This window comes from Indicator indicator, chromosome 5, assembly GCF_027791375.1.
Source record: "Indicator indicator isolate 239-I01 chromosome 5, UM_Iind_1.1, whole genome shotgun sequence".
Taxonomy (NCBI): Eukaryota; Metazoa; Chordata; class Aves; order Piciformes; family Indicatoridae; genus Indicator; species Indicator indicator.
In genome coordinates this window covers 13,588,769-13,611,659 of record NC_072014.1, presented here as the reverse complement: position 1 = coordinate 13,611,659, position 22,891 = coordinate 13,588,769, and the positions used below count along the sequence as shown (strand labels likewise).

The window sequence follows — 22,891 nt, the reverse complement described above, 5'->3', positions numbered from 1 at the left end:
CTTTACTCCTATATGATGCTCACCTAGCCTACAGCAGAGTAATGGAAGTTTTTCTGGTATTATTTTCTATCCCTGACAAATATTAACACTTCCCTGGTGCTTCCCATACTCCAGATGAATAAGCAGTGTGGTGGGAGTAAGGATTTGGGGCAGCTGTGGCATCTCTAGCCTCAGAGATATTTTTTTCTTTTCAACCTTCTAGTATTTATACATGTCACTTGGTTGTGAGCAGGCACCTACACTGGACTTGACATCTTTCCAAGCAGCATCACCTTCCCAGGGACCTCCATCTCCATTTCCATTTCCCCATGTTCTTGGTACCCATGAGGATGGTCACCACCTGTGCACTTGCATGGCATGGCTTGCCTTGCACTCCTGTGCTGCCCATGCCAATTCACACTCATCAACTCTTTGGCCAAATGAGTAGCCCCAAAGCAAGGGTGGGGACAAGGAGCCCTCTGGCTGCTCCCCAGCAGAGCTCAGGAAGGATGGTAGGACAGAGAAAGGCCACCTGAAAAACAGATGCATTCAGCCATAGAGTACTTTTTGCGTATTTTTAAGAGCAAAGCCACTGTGTTTCCAAAGGCTGGAGCTTTTTATTCACCTTGGGTGAGAAGCAGTTTTGTATTTCACCCCCTCTTGTGCATGGAAAGGACCAGCTAGGGGTGAAGGCGATTTGTTGGGGGTCTCCCCCTGGGTCTGTTGACTTCAGTCAAACTCATGCTTGGGGGCTGTGGGGGCTTGTCAAGTATTTCCTGCTGTTGTAACTACAGAAATGGTTTCTGGCAGAGAGTTTCTGAGTGTTCTGTTCTGGTATGGATCCTGGTCTCTAGCTACTGCTATTGAAAGCTTTTCCTGGGGCTTTCACTAGGCTTTAACCGTGTCACAGAGTCTCTGGGTTTAATCCAAGCATATAGAATGAGCATCCTCTGGCTGTATCCAGGAGCCGCCTTCGCCAGGCTCCCTGCCCCACTGCCAGCCTAAAGGCAATTAACCACTGCTGCTGTTTAAGACGTCATCATTACGCTTCAGAATTAACAGCCCCCGAGCAGGCTGGCCGGGGCTGCCGCAGAGGCGCTTCCTGGGATCAGCCCGTCGCTGGAGGGGAGTTTCCCGGGGTCCCATCCCTGCCGAACCTGCTGCTCCCAGCTGCCGCAACCACCACAACGCCGGACGGTGGCAGCACGCACTGCACGCCCGGGCTGGGGGGCGGCCCCGGCGCGGGAGAGGCGCGGCGCGGCGCAGGCCAGCCCGCCCCCTTCCGGCCCACCCCACCCACCCCGCTTCAGCGCACCGCGCCACGCCGCCCACCATGGTGGGGAAAGCCAAGCGCCCGCGGCTCCATCGCGCTGCCCCTCGGCCCTGGCCTGCCCGGGACCCGCCGCCGCCCGAGCCTGGCCTCAGCCCATGCGCGGGCGGCTGGAACGCGCCGGCCGGAAAGGTAGCGGGGCCGCGAGGGGAACGGCGAGGCGCGCGCGGACCTCTGTCACGTGGGGCGGGCGGGGCTTCGCCTTCCGCGCGCGGCCGTGGCGGTCACGGCGGGGAAGGGAAGGAAAGGAAAGGAAAGGAAAGGAAGGGAAGTGGCGGGGGATGGCCTGTGAGGGACGGTCCGGCGATGGCCGTGGTTAGCTCCGCGGGGTGTTAGGGGCACTGGCGGTAGCTGTCAGAATCTCAGCAGGGCAGGAGTGAAACGGTTGCCTGAGAGCTCGTCCCTTTCTTTCCTGGAAAAGTGACACTCTGCTCTTAGTGTGCCCTTGCGGCCTCGGCTTGGCTTATCGCCAGTGGGAGCACACTGGCAAGGGCACGGTACCGTCAGAGCAGCCAGGGAGGTGAACAAGGGAGGCTGGAGCTTCAGGACTCCAGCACAAGGTCCTGCTTGTGCATTCTGGGAGTCCCAGCGTGCTGCTCTGGTGGCTGCTTCACACGACGATGATGGAACTGCCAGCTAGTGGCAGCACTGGCAGCCGCCACGTGGCAGCCACTACAGCTATGGTAGCTACCGTAGCATCCCAGGCCTTTAGCATGCAGTGAGGAGAGCCTGCCAGGGGAGCTGGCGGTGACAGGAGTGTGCTAGCACTGCTCCTGCTGCTGTGGAACAGGGTGTCTGCCCTGTGTCTTGTTGGGGTGGCTGGGATGCAATACTAGCAAATCTTGGGGAGCAGAGGGCTGAGAGACTGCCTGCCTCATTTTGCAGTAATTCACCTGGATGTCAGGTTAGGGCAGACAGAGATATCTGTCAGTTTGCACACAATCATTTAGGAGATTTAGACCATGTTTGGTTTCACCAGCTGTGTTATTAATATGCATTTTAGGTTAAAGCTGGCTGTCTTCTGTAGCTCCCTTGCAGCAGTGACACAGAACAGCAGTAAATGGTTTTTAGGAGCCTACAGCTTTCCTTGCGAGGAGTGGGGAAAAGGCTGTGTCATCTGCAGCTGGTTTTATACCACTATACAGTTATGTGTCTGTGCTAGGAGATACTGCTGTCTGAAATAATAAATTCTTCTAAGCCAACCAGAGAAGCTACTGCAAAGCTTAGAAACTGCAGAGGTATTAATGTGCTTAAAGGAACTAGAAGCTGAAGGTTCGGTAAGTTACTGGTAGAGTCACTGAATCTGTTTAATGTCCATCGATTCAGGATTTAGGCCCCTAATCTGCTCATTTGTTGCTTATCTGTATTGTTACATACTTGTAATCTGGCTTTTCTTAAGGATGCCATTCACAGTTCTCCTAGGAGTAATACCTGAATTCACTTGAGTGGGGTGAGGTTGGGCTGAGGTAGAAATGTATTAGGAATGGAACAATCCAAAATGTGACTTTGTGAAGCTTCCTTCTGTGTGTAAAAAGAACCAGGGAGGACCAGGTTGCTGGGGTCGCTTACCTGTCTGCTCAGGGGAGGCATCTCCATGCTACTGCTGGAGCATGTGCCATGCTTCTGTCAAGGTGGTGTGGGGCTTGGGTATTTTAGTAATGAATGTTGCCTGGCAGTGTTTTTACTGACTCCTGCTTAATGTTTAATTTGAATAAGGGATGGGACTTCTCATCTTCCAATATCTTTTCTGGGCTGAAGATTGATCCTGATACACTAGTAAAGAAGCTCGACTTGGACTCCAGAAGCATCTTTTCCTCCAGAACAGGTTTGTTGTATTTTGAATGAGTGCCACATTAAGTTGTGAGCAAAGACATTGGGTACTGTATTTGCAGTGGCTGTCATAACGAGCTCAGAAGGATTGAACCCTAGCACAGCTTCCCATATTCCTACAGAGGCTTTTAAAAGAGTTTTCTCTTTAGTGTTGGAGGGGGAGGAAGTAAGGCATAGATGTGCTTGCTGCTCCCTCGGTGGGGAACTGGCTTCAGGCTACTCGGCAGCTGCTGAGTAATGCAGTGCAGATGGAGCCTCCTACCTGTGGGATGTCCTCATGTGACCAAAGGCTCCTTGCCCACAGGAGCTCAGGAAACAGCAAAGCTCAGGCTGTGACCTGATCTCCAGGCTTTGTCTGCGGCTGCTCACAAGCAGCTGCCATTCACGTTCCAGTGTTTTGTCAGCAAGTTGCTTGAGTGTCAGCATGGCTTTACCCACAGCTGCCTGAGAGACATGTTGGTTTTCTAGTCCTACAACAGGTAAATGCTCCCTCTAGCTGGATTTCACTGCTCTAAATGGAAACTGATGGCACAGCAGTCTGTCCTGGTGCAGAAGATGTGTGACCCTCAAGTACCTTCTTAGCAAACTAAATTAATGTCTTCTTTCCATACTGATTAGTACTGCTACAGTGACTTTTTTCACATCAAGGGCTACAAACAAATCCAGTAACCACCCATGGGCTAGTGGTTATTCAAGCTATGGTGAGCTGTAGCAGCCATAGCCCATTGGTCACATTTGGTCACAGACTGAGAGAATGGGAAGGTTATGTGAACACACATTTGCTGGGGATGCTTGCTTTCTGCAGAGAAACCTTTGTGAAATGTATTGTTTTCAAGACACTGAGCTTGTGCATAACTCTTCTGGGGAAAGGACACGTGTGCGTGTGCATGTGAATGCAGCCATCTATTTACTTAGAGTGTGTATTGTTGAAGGCTGACAGGCTGCAGTCCTGGTGCTTCGTTGCAGGCTGCAGCTGTCCATGTCTGGTTTATAAATAGACTGGTGCTGCTGGTCCCTGCGCAGCGCTGATGATGCAGATGTGCAGTGCCTGGCTATGTTTAACCCTCTCTTGAGGCTGTGTGCTGGCTTCCTGTAGAGCGTGATGCAGTCCCCAATGCTTTCTGCTCCATCGCGCTTTCCAGATGATCAACTAAAAATAACTGTTCATGTAGGGGCTCAAAACCACAATTCAATGAAGCAAAGAGTGATTTTTTTTTTTTTTTTAATCTTCCCAAGCTGCTGTGCCCTTTCTTCTTGTATCATTCTGAAGCCCTGTGGAGGCTTTTTCATTATGGAAATCAGTTCACTTTTTTATCTTAATTCAGTGAACTGTAACTAGGCTGTGCATACAATGGCAGACATCCCCACCCCCTGCTTTGTCCCATCCCTCTTAGCTCAGTGCACAGGGCAGGAGGGTAGGGTTCTCCTACACATTGTTATTTTAAGTTTTAATAGCAGGGCAAAAATGTATTTCTCTCCCACCTTCTTCTCAGGCTCTGACAAGGTCAAGTTGGCAGACTGTAGGTAGGCTTGTATCTCTGTCCTTGTACATTTGACAGCTGAAGAAGGCTTTTTTTTCCTGTTTTTTTTCTGTCAAGAATGCTGTGTGTCAGTTGAGAAAGCTGGTATATTTGTTCTCCCTGGGAGGCACACATGCACATGCACACACATTACCTAAGACTGCTTCACATATCTAGCATTGCTGGTATCTCTGTGTTTTGTGTTACCATCTGGCCTTGTGCTGTAACACTTCAGGGACAGCCAGGAAGACTTCAGTGTGGGCTTAAAGAGGCTTGCAGGGCATGAATGAAGCAAGGGAGCAGTTACAGGGCTTGTACCTAGCAGGAAACGTTTTGTTGGCAGGAGACATTGTCTCTTCCGTAGACTCTGCATCCCTCTGCTTTGGAGGTGTAGTTCCCAGAAAGCCAGCATTGCATTCGGTGGCTCTCCTTCTGTGGCATTGCAGCTTGTTTGAAGGTACCTGCATAAAAAGTTTCTGGGTAAAATATTTGCCCTTCCTACTGCTGTTCTACATCTGTACTTCTCTCTGCCTGGGCTTCAACATTTTGGCTTTGTGCTTGAACTGGGGGATCTAACTTTTGTCTTGACTTAGCTTGAGCACCAAAGCTATGTGAACTGGAGTGGCCTCTGATAATTCTGAAGCTGTCAGGTGTGAAGCTGGCCCAGAAGGATTTGTGGGGTTGAGATATTGCTCATTGTTGGAAAAGTAAGGAAGAAGAGGTGGTGATGTTGGCTTGTAGCTCCACTTGTTAGCAGATTCCTGTTCCCTCCCCCCCATTGGAGAGACTGGTAGCTGGCTGGATTAGCAGAAGAGACTTAGAAAGCAGGGGCTCCTCAGAGCATGGTGCAGGGATTGCAGTTGTTCCTGCACCAGTTTGAGGTGGTGATGTAAGGGTAAGAGCCAGACAGACCTACTCCTGTGGAGCTGCAAGTAAGACTTGGAGGGTTTTGGAACTCCCTTTCCCTCTGTCTTGTCTCTTTGCCCTTCTCTAAGTGGGATGAGTAGGTGACTGTGACCTTTTGCTGGCTGCTTCTCTCAGGTTCCTTGGCCTCCCTCTCTGCCTTCTATGCAAGTGCTACCACTTCACAATTGGTTATGAAACCTTAGCTTGTCACCTTAATTTCTAAGGTTGTAGCAAGAGTAGCTTTTCCTGCAGGTTGCTCTATCTCCTCCTGTGCCACTGGGCCAGGAAAATGTGAAACATGAATTAAAAGACCAGTTAAGGGTCATTAAGGAGACCATAAGAAATTTTCCATAAAGAAGACTTTTTTTTTTTTTTTTTTTTTTTTTTTTACGGTGAGAGTGGTGAGACACTGAAAAATCCCAGAGAAGCTGTGGATGTGCCATCACTGGAAGTGTTCAAGGTCAGGTTGAACAAGACTTTGAGCAATGTGGTCTAGCAAAAGATGATGGGGGCTTGGACTAGATGATCTCTGAAGGTTTCTTCCAATCCAAACCACTCTGTGAGGGGCACAGAGTCATGTGGGACATTAGCCTGAACAGAGGTATTGCTTGGCCTTTCTGTTACTGAAGCCTGGATCTGCACATGATGCAAAGCTATAGGGGAGTGTCAGGCTTGCACACTGTAATATCTCTGACTTGCCCTTAGTATCTTAAGAGCTTTAATCCTCTCATGACCAGATCTTGCAGCATGGGTTTCTCTGTCAGTGGCATACAGAGGAGCAGAGGAGTGAAAGTACTGAGCATCTGACAATGAAGGAAGTCTCTCCTAAAGAAATGTGGAGATAGGAGAGAATAAAATCAGGCCAAGCAGAAACGTGACAGCTCATAATGGCTGAGCTCATCAGGCTGTGTACAGTCTTGTTTTTTGACTCTCATAGACACCGTGTGAGTTCCTTTTGTTACTAAACTTCCCTCTGTAGTCACTGACTATGCCTTTCCAGTGTGTATTTCAACTTCTGCTCTGGTGTTCCAGATTTGCTGTCTGTCACCTGTCTGCTTCCTTTCCCTGGGGCTCTGCAGCCACTTGTCCAATTCTATTCTCTGTTTGTAGCCTCAGATGAGAAGAAGAAAAGCTGTGATTGTTTGGTATCATGGTTTTGCTGTGGGACCATGCACTAACTTCATGTGACTTTGGGGTTTTTTTTTTTTTTTAAAAGGTGTGATGTGTCAGAATCTGTGTAAGACCTTTCCTCTTCCAGCATCCAACATCCAGACACTTCCTGCAGTGTCTGGACTCGTAAGTACCACTTCAGTGGATCCACTGTGGTGTTGCTTGCAGAGCTGCAGCCATGGCCAATCCCCATTACTGCTCAGGAGCTCTAGGTGGATGCAAATATTTATGTTCTATTATTTATGGCTATCTATTAGATTTCTGATTGTTTATGGCTGTTAAATATTATGGTAGTTCTTCTGTCCTCACCCCTGATCACATTTCTCCACGAAATGCTTCTGTGCAAATCCTAGAGTTGTGCTGTCAGTAGGAGCAGGTTCTTCTGCTGGGAAGATGTTTGCTGTGGAAGTCTGTGTAAGCATGGTGTAAGTCTGGCTTCTTGCTGTGTCTAATCCTAGCACTGTGCACCTTTAGGCAGGGGTTTGGTGCTGTGAATTGGTAAGAACAGGCTAGAGGTGTCAGCAGCCTTCCTGTTCTGTACATTTTGGGCCTTTCCTTCACCTCCTGTACAGTGTGCTGCCTGCCACATCATGTAGTCCCCTTTAGCTGTGCCTGCTTGGATGTTGTGCAGTGCCTGGCCTCATGAAGCTGGAGGTTTCCTGTTTTTGATTTTTTGTTTCTCTTTTCTGGCATGTTGGAGTGCTTACCAGTTAAAGAACTAAAAAAAATAAATAGTTTAATCCTTCTTGTTTAAATGTACACATCCTGTCTGAATATCTGTTTTATACTCTTACTCCTTTTTCTTAATGCGAACTTGGCATATTTTTAAACCTTCTGCTTGTGTTGGTCATTTGCCATGTCTCTGGTGTGGAAACCTGCTGTATCTTCATGACTCTGCTGCTGTTGCTTTTGTTCAGCATTTAATTCTGCTCTGGCAGCTGTCATGCCTGTCTTGTGTTTGTTTTGTGCAGAGCACCTTTCTCAAGCTGCTGCTCACTGTTAGCACTTTTCAGACGGAAAGGGCTGAAAATGGTTTGCTCTGCAAATGGAGGATGACAGTGAATGGCCTGTGAGGAGCGACTGTAGCATCTCCAATGTGTGCGTAAAATGCTGTGCTAGACCAAAATTACAAGATGTTCCTGCTCCATCTGTCTTTGTTACTAGTTGCCCAGGCTTTGGTCTGTGAATTCTGGAAGCATTGAAATGCTCTCCGTTAAGCTGGTGTCAGAGGTAGCCTATTGGTGATGCCCTTGGTGGTGTTGCACTGAAATGATTTTACCATCTCTGGAAACGTCTACTTGATAGATGAACACACTGCCCTAGGAGGAATGGCTGTTTGAGTGGCATTTGAGCTGAGGTTTCTCACTTTCATGGGTGGGGACTCGATACCAACATGGCTTTAAAATGAGACACCCAAGCTCTATTAGAGAAGCCTTCAGCTGCTTAGATAAAGCTCAGCCTTGATCACTTGAAGTTGTGCACCCAGCCTGTCCCAATCATCTGCTGACACTGCTGCAGGTGGCATCCGTGGCTGCTTTTCATGGTCTCAGGGCAGGAGTAGCTCTGCAGTATCCCTTGCCTCTTGCTGCAACAAGTTGAGAAAGACGCATGCCAGTAGGCATCCAGCCTTGGGTAGAGACCAGCTTTCCTTCCCTGGACAGCATTGCAGGATGTGGGGAGAAGGGCTCCGGAAAGCCCAGCAAATGTTTTGTCAGTTCCTTATTTCTCTTTTGTGTTCTTTACTATATCTTCAACCACTCAGCAGACATGAAAAGGCTAACCACCTTCAACCCTAAGGACTCTCATCCAGGACAATTGTGGGCTGCACACCTCTTCTTTGCATGGCTCTCTCTTCCTCACTCCTGTACCTTCTGTGAAGTGTCTGTATCCTTTGTGTAACCTGCATGCGTTAAGGATGTATCCCAGGACAGGAATGTGCAGGTCTCAGGCCAAACTGCAAACTTCTCTCCATAAGCTGGTATTTTCTCTGACATTGTGTATGAAAGTGTTTGAAACCTCCAGTAAAAGGGTTTGCAAGAAAGGAAAAATTCCCGGGAAAGGAGAAATGCTGGACAAAGATTAAACAGGCAAAGTGGTACTCTTTACCCCCATCCCCATGACCTCAGTCTGCAGGGTGCTTTTGTAACTCTGTGTTGCAAAAGCTTGACTTGGAGCCAGAGGACTCTTCTGTTGCTTTGGTCCAAGGCATAAAAGTCAGTGGATCTTTGCTCTAAGAGTCCAGTTGACCAGTTTCTCCAGAGATGAACAGCTGTGGAGATTGCTTGAAGTGGAAGATGGTGACTTGCTGTGGGTAGCTTCAGTGAGAGCTGGGAATCCCACTGGAAGCTAAAGACAGTGGTGTCTTGAAAGTAAAAAAAAAAAAAAAAAAAAAAAAAAATCACACTGCTTAAATTAGTTTAACAATTTATTGTTTATGCAGCATGATGCTGGCTGTGAGAATAGCTGCATGAAACTCCACTTTAATTAGAGTCAGTGCAATTAAATGAAAAGAGATAAATGAGCATCTGAAAGTTGCACTACTTGAAGTGCTGTGACCTCCCTTCTGGAGATAGAAACAGAAATAGAAATGGTCTATATTGTGAGTGCCTTCTGCCAGATCCTGGGAATCAGTTGAATTAATATTTATGGAAGTAATTAAGTTTTTTTTCCCCCTTTTCCCTTCCCTCTAGCTGTGTCTGAGACTTGTTCTGATAATTAACATGCTTGTTTTTAAAAAAATCCTCCAATTAGCTAGTGATCTTGGATACTGAGCACTACACAAACACAGTAATGTTTTCCAGAGTGTCAGGATGTTTGCACTCTGTTCCAGGGAGAGGAGACTGCTGGCAGTGGGAAGAGCCTGAAATGAGCCTTAGGAGTTTGAATGATGTGTCAGATCCCTGTGCTGATTATGGTGGGTTCCCTGGCGGGGCCAAACGCGTAACATTCACCAGCAGCAATGGTGAAAGGTGCATTCCTGCCTTGGAGCTGGCTGGCTCAAGAGGAAGTAGGGATCAGTGAAGGATTGGAGAGTCCCATGATAAGGCTTCTGAGGTTCTATCCTGTGCTTTTGCAAAGCCTTCTTCTGACCTTTGTAAAGGTTGAGTGCTCAAACATACCCTTTTTAGTTCAGAAGCGTCAGTCCCTTAAGCTACTGAATGGCTTGCTGAATTTGGGGCGAGTGTACCTTCTTGTCTTCCTGCTCAGGCATGATGGGGTGTAGCAATTTGCTCAGTGTGATCATGATTCCAAAAAGCTTTAAAAGGATACTAATCTAGCCTGGTATTCTAAATCAGTTTAAAATGGTCAGACATCCTTATTTACACACAAATAGATCAGCCCTGCTTAGAAGAGTACTGAAGCTGCAGTGTTGCAAAAGAGGGTTATGAACTAAAATCCATGCCTTTGCTGTTCTAGTGTTACAGCTTTGGCATAATGGAGTTACAAAATTCCAAAATACCACAAAGAGAGAGGAGGCAAAGTTCTGCACTGGGGGCAAAGTTACCACCCAGCACAAGTCTCCTTAATGAAAACCTCTCATGGTATGCGAGAGGAACAGTTTAACACTGCATGCCTTGAGAAACTGAATCCCAAGAGGGATGAAGAGGTGCCTGTGGAGAGGACAGATTGACAGCTCAGGAAGTCAGAGCCTTCCCTTGTCAGCAGTAGCAGTGCAGAGTTGTGTCAAGCTGTCAAATGTATTTCTGAAATATGCGTCCTGGGAGTTTAATATTTAATAGATGCTCTATTTAGAAAATTGGTAGAGGCTAGTAAAGGGTGGATGAGATGCGAGGTCTGTGGGTTGCCCCTTTTGACTTGCCTTTACGTGCTTTTGGGGTGCAGGAATAAGTTAGCTTTCTCTTTCTTCTGCTAAACCCCCTGGGAAATACTCATGAGCATGGTAATTTTGCTTGGGTATTTTTCTTAAGGACTTCTATGGTAAGATTGCCATCTATATAAATGAGAGTTCTGATTTAATGAGCGGTCAATCTCTGTCCTGCTAGTGTGGTCTTACCTGAATTTCTTACTGTGCATTTACTGGCAGCTCTTCCAAGAGCTGACGTCTGTGATTCAGACTAAGTGGGATCTATAGTATTGTTCTGTGTAAGTTGCCCTTTACTCAAACAGTAGCAGGTTTAGCTTGCCTGAGGTCATGTTTCTCAGGGTTTTTTTAATGACACAGCCTGTTAATAGGGGCACAGATAATCTGTAATCCTTCAGTTACAGCCCTGATGGCCCCTAGGTTATAATTAGGAGAAAACATGATGCTCTATCTGACCCATCTGCTCTCAAGCCACCTATGATTGCAATGCTGGCTACTGTGCTGACAGCCATTCTGCTTAGAGGATCCTTGGGGTACAGAGGTAGTCACAAAGTCCTTGTGAACATTTTATGAACAAAGGTTTTCTTTACTCTTGGGTAAAAATGTGTGCATCATCCACTATCTGAAGGTCTGTTCACCCACTTCAGTGCTTCAAAAGTGGTGTTAGTGGTGCTTATGCTTAACTGGCAACAACACATAATTTGAGTTTAGCTTTGTAGTCGAGTGGCTTGTAGAAAGGAAGTGAGGTTTTTTTGATTTTTTTTTTTTTTTTTTTTTTGTTTTGAACATTGTAAATCTTAATGGACATTATCCAAGCTAAATATAGGAAAAGAGACTATGCAAAAATTAAATGCAGTGGGTACTGAAAATTTCTGGGTTGTTTGAAGTGGTAATTTGGAGAGGTTTAGATTGAACTAGCAGTGTTGCAGATATGGCATGAAGCTAACCACAGGAAATGGATCCTGCAGGAGGAGAATAGGCTGTCTAAGCAGAAGTTCTAGAAAGGACTGACTGTCAGCTGGAAGGTACTCTTGAAATCATTGTATTTAGCGATATTGTTAGCCAGCTCTATAGAAACATGGCCTTTAAGGGTATCCCTGGCAGGATACCTGAGGGGAAAATGACAGACTCATTTCCTGACCCCACTGGTGCTGTCTGCCCAACTTCATGGAAGACACACAGAAAATCAACAGAGCTGCTTAAAGTCTTTTTGCTCCTGCAGGTATTGTGGATGTTCGTGCCTGATATGGCTGTGCATGTGCATGCTCTGGGATGATTTGCTTCCGTTGCATTTCCTAGCTACATGGCTTTCAAATTTTGGATTTGCTTATGGTCTGCTTTCTTCTCCTTCCTTTCAAAATAAAGATTATTTGTAAATTCAGGTCACAGAGTGTCCTGATGTAATCAGGAATGGCACAGGTATTATATCATTAGCACAGGTAGGATATTCCCAGCTGTGACGGGTACAGGCTGTGTCTATACCTGCAGCAGTTATTTTGCAGTGTGTTTTGAGTCGAAATAACCTGACATGCTTGTTGACAGAGAGGTAGGGGAAGGTGGTTCCAGGCTGCAGGAATTCTGCTGACAGAAATAACAATTTTAGTTGATTCCTTAAATGACACTTTCATCTTTGTCTCAGTGAAGTTTCTGGCTATTGCATTTGATTCATACCAGTGGTTTGTGACCCTAGGGTGGGCTTATGTGTGCTCTTTTACAGCTGCAGGCATGCTTGTTGCTTTAGTGCTTGTATGAGACTGGGTTTTATTTATGGAAATAGCATACAGATGTGTAGGTAGTGTTTATATGGTGCTAGTATAACCTTTTCATTTCTTCCACCAAAATAGAGGGTGTTGGTCTGTTTTCATTAACACTCCTAGATGTTTCAGTCATTCCTCCATGATTCTTTTATGTCTGTATACCTGTAGCAACATCATGGCCCTCTGTGGCACTGAAGCATATAGTCTAACTCCATATCATGAAGTTACAGTATTTTCTTTGCTAGCTTAAGTAAAGAGAAATAGCATCCAGACAGACCCAAGGAAGGGACACAGAAGACGGATGCAGCGAATGTACTTTGGATGTAACTATAGAGGGAGAGGGACCCTCCTGGAAGCTGTAGAGGTGAGCTGGTGCTCTTACTTGTGTCCTAAAGGTCACAATAGAGGTCCCCCTCCTCTATTCAGGGAAGGAAAGGGAACAGAACAGGACACAGCCATACACTCTTAAGTTAAAAAAAGTACAGAACAGATCTCGAGTCCATCTAGATGTTTCTTCTGCATGTCCTCGCTGTGTAGGAGGCGCTGCTTTGCTCCAGCGGTGACTGCATTGCTGAGAATGTGCCTGTGGCAGAACAGAACATACCTCTTTGGGGAGTGCTGTTTTTCAGATGTTAGATGTGCTCATTAGAGGGCAGCAGAATAACTCTTCTTTTTTCTAGGTCAGTTCTGTATTTTCGCATGTTATTTTTCTGCTCCACAGGGCACACAGAACAGAATTTTCCAGTTCCTCCTTAAGAGTTTTCCTAGTGCAATAAGTGAATGGAATGGTGATGCTGGGACGAAAACATTAGCCAGTATAAAGAAACATAGAGCAGTTACAGTAAAAACTTTCTTCTTGGATGCTGCTGAGTGTTGCAGGCTCAAATGAGATGGAGCTTCTCGAAGATTAAACCACAAATGGCTAGCACTGTATGAAGGAAAGCAGGATGTTTCACAGCTAACTTTTTATTTTCTCTTATATGACCTATATGTCCATATGCATCTATTGATTTCTTTGCTGTATCCCAGCTGCTGCAGCCACCTTTTTCTGCTTGAGGAAAATATTACAGAACCAGACTTGTTTCGTCTAAAAGTAATCTTTAAATGAAATCTTATATTATGCCCCCTCTATCCTCTGTTATATAAAAACTACAAATAATTATGGCACAGTCTTTAAAGTGAGGCTGGGATTTGGAGCCCAACATCGCAATACTTAAGTGTGTTTATTGTGTAACATTCATAGAAGAAGGCTATAGTGCTGCTTGACCTTGCATCTAGTGTGTTTTGGTTTCAGAAAGAGCTGTGTAGAAATCCTGGCTAGGACTAAATGTCTCCAATGCAGCTTTTATTAGGAATATTTTGCACACTTTTGACCTCTCTGGTAGATGTGAGCTGGTTCAAGGCAGCTGGAATAGCAGGAAAAATGGATTTTTCAGTTTTAGCAGCATCAGCCATTGGCTTCAACAGGTGGCTCTGATTTTGTGTGGTCCTCAGTTGAAACAAAAATTCATTAACTAGAAGCAAATGAGTATTTTGAGAGATGTACAAATAGGTGTTGCATCTTGAGAACCTGTGCTGAATCTCTCTTTGTGAGGCTTCTTGGCCTAGGGTGGTGGAGCATATGTGAGTAATAGCAGCAGAAGACACCCCATCTTTCTCTTTCCCAGAATGTATTGGTTGTTTTCACATTACATCCTGCAGCTTTCTATCTCTCCCCTACCCAAAGAGTTACATAGTTGAAGATTCCTCAGGACTTGGTAGGTGCTATGTGTTCCTCACATTGGTGGGTGCTCTAGCACAGAAGGGTGTATGTGGCCTGCTGGTTTCTGCCCTACTTTTTTTTTTTTTTGAGTGCCCATGTCTGAGCCTGCAAACTGCTGAACAGCCTTCTTGGTACTGGCAAACATTCCTGGTACAGTGGCTTGGATCAGTCCCACTTTATTGGAGAAATCCAGATTGTGCTTTGCATGCTAGGTTTAGGATCCACTGGGAGGCTGGCATTTCTTCATGTCATTGTTGTGACACCTTACCAAAGGCAGTACTAGTCCTCATCATGAAAGGAAAGCTGAATAAAGCCAGAAAAATGTGGAAAATGTCTCATAACTCTTGGCACTTCTTGGTCTGTTAGGTAAAAATTAATATCCTTTCAGCAGAGTAAAAGATTAAAGCAAGTGAGGCACCAGTGCTGAGTCTGTAGGTACATGACGTGTGGATCTAAACCCCTTTGACTGGTCCATATTAGGAAATGAGCAGGCACAATGCTCGTGCCAGCACTCTTCACTGCAGAGAAATACTCTTCCTGGCATCATCCTGTGTGCAATATGGAGAGATCTTCTGCTGGCCATTCTTTTACAATGGAAGTGTCTTTCTTCTGCAAACTAATACAGTATTTTGTTGGGAATGTGGATGTTCTTGGTAGGTGTATTTTGGGCATGGTGAATCGACATATTGCAGGACTACCCCTTTGGAAGGAATGTGTAGGTTTTTTTGTTCAAGGAACACTTTCTTTACAGTAACAGTGCCCAGACCATGTTACCCTGCAAGCATGGGGATACTGCAATGGAGAGAGATGAGGGGACAGGTAGTTCTCAGGGCTTTTGATTAGCTACTCTGTTCCCAGGTGTGAGAAGATAGAAGGCAATGCCAAATACCTGGCACCTCTGTAAACTGACAGCAGGGAGTGTCAGAGGAACACATACTATGGTTTGGTGTTTTTCCACACCCTGTTTTTTCTTCTAATGACATGGATGTTCTTGCAACAGCTCTCTTCTGGCAGCTGCTGCTATCATCACTGCAGGGTGTAGATGGGGTTGTGGTGAGAGCACCTGTTGGTGCTAATGCAAGCATGCTCTAATGCTGTGCAGAGTGCATGAGACTTGTTGTCTGCGTGTGCTCCTGGCAGGGGGGTAGAGAGCATGAAGTACAAAGTGGCAGAGCCTTGTTGTTAAATTTTTTTTTTTTTTTTTTTTTTTGCTTTAAAATCGATTCTACCAAGAGAAGGTCATTCCAGGATGGGCAACTGATCCTGGTCTTCAGGTTTCAAATAAAGAAGAGGGGAAGTGGTGATAGGATGAAGAAAAAAAGCTAACCTATCTCTCCTAGAGGAGCCTAGGTGTTTTTTTTTTTTTTTTTAAGGTTTCATCTTCATTTAAGTGACCCAAATGGACATATTGCAGTACAGTGGCTTGATTCTAATTGGAGACTTGTTTGAAAAAAAGGGAAATCATTATGGGAATGACAAAGACTTGGCAGAGTGGTCAAGCCCAGCTTTGGCAGGAGATGAAGAATGCTGTAGGATATGTGTAGTGAGGTAATGATCACAGTGGCCTGTTGAGGGACAGTGCCCATGTATGCCCTGGAGCCAGGCAGAATAGGAGCTGGGGGGTGGGGGCAGTGTTGGTTGTAGGGCCTTCCAAGGGGGAAGATGCCGTGGGAGTTGCATGTTGCATAGCGTGTGAGAGCCAGAGATTCTGTTAGTGCTTTTGGGAGCTCCAAATTGTTCACTGAAGCAGAAGAGCAACTGAGATGGCACAAAAGCGGCAGCCACCAGAAACATTGGAGGCTGGAAGAGGCAATAAAGCAGTGTTTGGACCAGTTAGGAGGCAGTCTGTTCATCCATGAAGATGGAGGCTTGAGGCACTTGGGCACCCCTCAGAATGAGTGTTTTCATTAGGGTTAGGCTTACTGGGCTGTGTAATCACCTCCATGTCTGTGTCATGTTTGAATGCTAGGATCAGTAAGACTTTTTCAAGGTTAAAAGGCCATTATAATCATAGTCTTCATGCTGACACTGGATCATATTTGTACTTTAGGGGATTCTGCTTGGCATCTGTGGTGAAACGTTTATGTACCAACGGTAATTGGTTTTACAGTGCTGTGAAGACAAAAGTCACCTTATTTCTGGTTTGAACATAACTTGCCAGCCTTTTGAGCTGAGAGGACTCTGTTCTTTTGTTGGGCAGGAGTGGTGTACCTGGGTGCAGCAGGTGCTAGCCTGCAATAGGAGTTTGAGATTGGGATCAAGTTATCTGTCCACTGCAACTTGGACCGGAGTATCTGAACTCCATGCATTGTACTTCCCCAGGTGATTGTCTGGCTCCATTCTTCAAATGCTTCCTGCTTTTGAAATCTGTTAGATGTGCTAAAAAAAAGGAAAGGGGAAGAATGGGCAATGAGGCTTCAGCAGTGTTACGCATTGCTGGTCCTGATGATGTGTTGATTGTTGCCCAGCTGCATGCAGGCTGCCTTGAATGTTGAGTTGGGGACTGGAGGTCAAATTACATGCCTGGTACAAACAACTTCGGAAGGTTCCTGGCTATTCTCACCCTGGTTCCTGCTTTGTATTTATGTTAATGTTGCAGTCCTATGTGTACAGCAGTTTATAAAGCCATTGACCGATCAAAGTGTGATCGGGATCAAGCTAATAATTCTTAGATTATGTAAATAATCAAAGTCTACTGGGCTCTTTTCCACATCTAAATCCAAAATTATCTTGTGTATGTTGACTAAGCAGGCTGTCAGGTAAAATAAATTAGTATGATTACATTTAATGTATGGCTGTTCAGTGGTAGAAGAGATGGTTGAGCTTTCCGTTTGCTTGTTGCTCTGTAACTGTTAGGTGTTTTGATTTCCTGGTGTGCAGGAGCTCTGACAGCTGCAGATGGCAGGATTAACGCCTTGACGTACAGTTGTGCAATAGATAGGACAGCGTGGGGAGGGGGGAGTGCACTACACTAATCTGCCACACAGACTTAAAAATCAAGGGTAAGCTCTGACATGTGATTACTTTTTTCATTTTTCTATCAGTGCATGAAGTTTTGGGAGTCGGGAAATTAATTCACTCCATGGAGAGCCTGAGACCAGGCATGGTAGAGAATCTAAGGAAATCTTCCAGGAAAGAAGAATTAATCATTTGTTAAAATAACCTATAAGAAAATTTGCTGTGGTCCTAATGAGCTCTGAGTAAGGTTGAGAGTAATTACTTCATGAAAACTCTGATTTGAGCAGTAAGGAAGCATCTCTAGAAACTCTGTTTCTGCTTTTCTTTCTGTTACTGCATAAGAATTGCCTGAGTACTTGTGGGTTGTCAATATGTAGAGGGTGATGCTAGGGTTCATTGAGCTTCTTTAGCACAGAGGCAGAAAAAGCACATGTGCCTCACCTCAGAGGAAAAAGCCATTAGCCAGCCTGGATGTGTGAGCTCATAACAGCATCTGCAGTCAAATGCAGTCCTTCCAGAGTGTTTGCCTTTTTCTGTAGATCAGTTTTTCAGCACTGACGCTAAAGGTGTGGAATAAGAACAGTGATTGAATGGAAACAGAGCTCTTCTTCCGGGAAAAGGTGCTTGAGAGAACAGGAGCTGAAGTTTAGTACAATACAATTTCCATAGAGCTGAAGAGAGATTAGACTTGTTTCCAGCCTCTTCCAGTGAGATAGGTAGAAGAAATCAGATTAAACTAGAAGATGCTGGGTTCAGGGTAGACAACAATCCTTTAGGAAAATGGCAGTTAAGTTGTAGGACAACGTGCACATTGGTGTTCTGAATTTCTGGTACTCATGTGGGCTTCAAAGCAATAGGTCAGATCCCCCAAAATAAAAATACATTGCTGATAGTTAATACCCTCACTCTAAAGTCTGGCATTTATGCCTGGCTCTGTAGGACGTGTAGTATTGGCCTGCATGAAGCTTTGGGCAGGCCTGGTATGTTCTCAGCCCAATGGCACTGTTTACTGGTGGTAAGGCTGGACACCAAGGCTCAAACGGAAGTCCTGAAAGTGCTGTCTGTTAACGCTCTGTGAGGTTTTTGTGTGTAGCTTGTTGATTTTTGGCAGGATCAGTGCTGGCTCTCTGGACAGAGTGAAAGGTAAGCAAGGACTGGCTGTGGCTGTTCCCAGTGTACATTGTGAAGCTGCCTGCAGTTCTTGGGCATGTCACGTCTTGGAGTTTCTGTTGCATTTGCAACCCTGGCTTGCAATTGCAGGTGATGTATCTCCTAACTTGAGCAGATGCTTTAATCATGTCTACTGTGTAACTGGGCACCTATGGGCTGCCAACAGTGAATTATTTGATACCAACCAGTATTGCCTGTCAGTCTCTGGGGAGCCTTGCAAAGCGGAGATACTCAAAACCATCAAAAGGATAGAGGCAGCAGACTTCCTGAAAATTTGCAAGAGGGGCATTGGATATTTTCTATATTCATCTGTTCTGCTAGTTAGGCTTTGGATGTGGCAGTAATGTCTGTCCTTGGAGCAGTAAGAGGTATGTCGTCACACACTTCACAGCAGTGATGCTCTTGTCACCCTCTGTGTGCCATGAAGAGCCTGTGAGGATCCAGTCCCAAATACTTTCATGCAGTAATTCTGCCTTTGCGCAGTTGCCTTTAGTACAATTCTGCTACAGACCTGCTGGGAATGAGAAGAGCAGATTTAAAATATTTTAGAAGTACAACTTAGGCTTTGGCCTTTTTCATCCCTTCTCGTAGTGTTCCTGTAACTGGCTGAAAATTACTAAATCTTTCCAGTCGTTTTGCAGTCGTTAGTGTATATGTACTTTCTTCTCTTGTTTGCTCCCTGCTGGCCTTCAGATTGGTTATGGAATTAGTTGTTGAGGAAAAAAAAAGAAGGGAAAGAAATTTGTCCACTGCATGTGGCAGAAGTTTGCTGGCAGCTCTATCTCAGGAAAAGCAGAGAAATGTTACACATAGACTTTCTGTAAGATAAAAGGTATCTGCTCCGTGTTTCTTGCTTCAAGATAGGGTGTGCAAGTTTTGTCTGGAAAATAAGGCCTGTAGCCAAGACTGGAAACATCAGCTACTGTAGCCCTGGGGAGGAGAGATTATGGTTAAACAAGCAAACAGGGCAAGAATACAGTAGACAATAGAAATGCTGACTCTGCTGGCCTGGAAAAAGTAACCTGAGCCCAAGTCGCTGAGAAGCAACTGTTTGGAATTTGGATGGAAAGCAGGGACCATGATCAGTTGGAAGGGACTGGGACTTATTTGGATTAACTAGCATGGCATCAAAAGGCAAAACTCATCAGCAGTTGTTCATGCACAACCTGAAAGAAAATAAGTTGGGCAAACCCTTCTTTCTTCTCTATTGTTTAGTCTCACCCAGGATCAGGCACTGGGGTTTCCTTAGAAGTGGCTTGACCATTCTTCCTGCCTCTTTGTCCCAGCAAAGGATGTGTCTGGTTAATGTCCTATCGCAGCGCTTCCTGGAGCCTGGAGCTTTGTTCTCTTGGGTTTGAGCATGTGAGTTATCCCATAGCAAGCCTTGACCTAGGGAAGAGAAGCTTCCTGCCACATCCTCCCTTCTTCCTTTGCCCTACTATATCATACCAGTCTTGCAAGCTGCTGCAGTGACACCCTTCCACCCTATAGCCTGTGACAGGATTTTTGCAGCAGTTCAGGTCTGATTAAGCACTATGGCCAGTTTGTCAGGGTGGTGCTATCTCATGTACTGTCTTGCTCAGTCTCCACCACCCAGCTGGAGGCAGGGAGTGCCCTTCTGTTTCACTGTGGCTGAGCTCCTGCTTTCAGCTAGCATAATTAATTACAAACTCCCCATGGTACATGGGATTATGCAGGACTGGATTCCAGCCCAGAGGGCTGGAAGGAGTAGGAGACTGCCCAAGCAAGTGACAGAGTGGTGATCCCTGTGGTGAATCCAATAATACATCTTGGATGCTTGGTTTCTGCATACTGCAGTCTTGGATCATATGGCCTTCTGTTCAAACTCTGTCTCCTCTCAAACCTCATGGCAAAAAAGCAGACCAGAGCTTTTATTCCTCTTCTGTGTTTCTCTTCCCATTTGATTTTCTCTTGTTCAATGCCTTATTCTAAAATTCAAGCTGTGTCTTTTTTTTTTGCTTCTAAAATTCCCACATGCACATCCGAAGAGACATTTCTGTCATACTTGCATCTTTAATTCAGTATCCACATACACCTCTCTGAATATGTGTTCTGGGCCAAACTGGACAGCAGGGTGGATGATGTAATACCACTGATTTTATATTCTATGCTGTGTTTGTGCCTGGGGCCAGTTATGAATTTGCTGTTCTCAAACACACAACTTGTAACTTGTAGGACCATGTTGGTCAGGCCACAGAGGTAGGCCTGTATCACTGAACACTTTGTATATCTGCTGTATTTTACTTCTTTCATCACCAAGATTTTATTTCCTGCTTTTCTCTTTCCTTACAGAGGAAACTTTAGTGTCTGGAGAAGGTCAGCAAGAGATGAGGTTGGGCCTCCTGTTAGAGTGCTGAGGCATTGACATGCCAGAAGGAAGGACTGTGTTGCTATAGCAGCAGGCACTAGGATTCCGTGTAACTTCCATGCAGAGGCTTCACAGGGCTCTTGGCTGTTTGAAGTGGCAGTGTGTGAATTTCAGGATGCAGCTTGGTCTCACTGCTTCTTCTGTCCCAAGCTATCAATGGAACTTTCAGACCTGCGCCCCTGGCATCATGCAGAGGACAGAGGGGAGAACTGGACTCTGCCTTAGAACTGAATTATCTCAATGTTGTGGCAGATTAGCTAATCTTTTTAAAGTAATTTAAGCACAAGGCAGTAGTATTCCCAAATCTCTGTCCTTTATCCTTCTGTTATTTTTTTTGGCTTGAGTTAGTAGATCATTGTGAGTTTTCTGGTCTGGGCTCTGTGAAGGAAACTTTAAACCAAAAATATCTCCACTAACCAGACTCTGAAATTGTACTTTATTTCCAACATTCTGTCCTACTACTGTAATTACCAAGTTAGATCTTTAGGCCAGAAGCATAAAGCAATGATTTTCAGGTTTGTTTCTCAGGGCTTGCTCAGTGCTGTCACCGCTGAACCTTTTACTGTGACAAGATCTTCCTCACCCTCCCACGTACCTTGACATATGAGTTGGTGTACCACATCAGAACGATAGGGTAGCCAAGTTGGGCAATCCCATCTTTTGACAGCAGCCAGCAGGAAAAAGTTGGGGAATGTAGCAGTACTTTCCTTGAAATGCTTAGCTGGGTCCTTTAAACTTCCCATGCTTAATAACTGTTACAGAAAACCAAGTAGTGAGCTGAAGAAGGCTGTGGATACTGTTAATGCCAAGTCCTTCGATCTCCCATTTCCTCTGTGCCCAGGGGACTTGGAGTGCTTGTGTGCTCATTCATGTCATGCTAGAATAAAGACAACAATTGGCCTAGAGATATGTTGCTACTAATAAATTTTAACTTCTAAAATAAATTATGACATTTTAGACCTCATGGCTGAAGTCTGGAAGATCAGTCCAGCTGTCTCAAATAACTTGCCATGGCTGAAGATGAGAAGGCCTGCTTCCTCCTCACTATGCTTCTGACCATGTGTCTTCCTGGCCTGATGCTGACTGGATTTGGTTCAGCTCACTAAATTAGCAGAAAACTAACCTGGGTGGAAGTGAGCTAGGTTTTTCTGCTGGAGGTGCACACCAGAGCTGGTGTAGGAGGGTGTGTAAGGGAGGTGTGGCTATTGCAGCAGCGAGCTCTTTGGTAGGCAAAGCTGAGATCTCTTTTGCCTGCACCCTGAACTACTCTTTCCTGGAGTTTGTCTTCTGTTGTCTTTGTGCCAAGTTTCCAAATGTCATGTGTTGATAATGCCACTGGTATCAATACTGCTGCACATTGCATGTCGATCTTTCCAGAGGAAACAGACCTATCCCTGTGTCATTAACAAAGAAGTCAATGACAATTGATTCTTTTTTTCTCTAGTTCCATTAGAGATGAGCAATTCAATATTGCATTCAGTATTCCCTGGAGCAGGGCAGTGTCTTCCAGACCTCTTCCCTGCACCCCTGAGCATCATGCCAGCATCACAGCAGAGTTTGAGTGTGTCTGCACAGGCAGTCCCTTCTTCTTCATAGACCTGGACCTGGCTAGGTAGCCATGATGGAGATTTAAATTAGGTCTCTTCTATTTGTATTGAAAGGAGGTTCCTCTGATTTTTATGTGAATGCAAGGCGCTTGTGCAGAAGTGACTCTTCGTGGTGTTCTGATGGGTATTTGCTGATGGTTGGGAGCAATCACTTTAACAGTGGGTGGAATGTTGGCATATAGACACCTTGGAGTGGTGTGCTGGAAGTGTTGCCTGTGCAGGCATGTAGTGAAAGAAGCTGCCAGTGTGCCAAGAAAGCAGATTTACTGAACAGTGAGTTTATTTCAAGGCTCCTTCTGTCCTGCACAGTCTAGCAGAGGCTGAGGACTGCATACCTTAAGATGTGGCTGGCTCTGCTTCAGGCTTTTCGTCTGTTGCCTGACATATTTTTCTGGAATGTGCATTTTGGTGGAATCCCAGCTTGACTATAGGTGCTGTAGGACTTTTTTGCTTAATGGAAGGTCTTTTGGGGTGGGAAAGCACACTGACATTTTAGCTTCCTTGTCACATCTCTGCCACTGTGCTCTGAATTTAGAATGAGCCTGAGGCCACACAGTTTCCTGAACCATGGTGGCAAGATGGTCCTTCCTGTTGGTCTAGTATCCCCTTTGCTTTCTGAAGATGCTGTCTTGCTGAAAAAGCGTCATGAGATAGCTATTTGCCATCAGAGTGTTAAAGAAATGCTTTCAG

General features: G+C 45.4%; 1 protein-coding gene across 1 annotated transcript in view; it reads left to right on the top strand.

Moving 5' to 3' along the window:
• The first annotated feature begins 1,312 nt into the window (after nt 1-1,312).
• The window catches only part of SLX9 (SLX9 ribosome biogenesis factor), a 47,553-nt gene continuing 25,974 nt past the window's right edge, over nt 1,313-22,891 (top strand). The window contains exons 1-2 of the mRNA XM_054381168.1: nt 1,313-1,441; nt 3,026-3,134. Of these exons, the coding sequence (XP_054237143.1) occupies nt 1,313-1,441; nt 3,026-3,134 (238 nt within the window). The remainder of the gene's footprint in view (nt 1,442-3,025; nt 3,135-22,891) is intronic.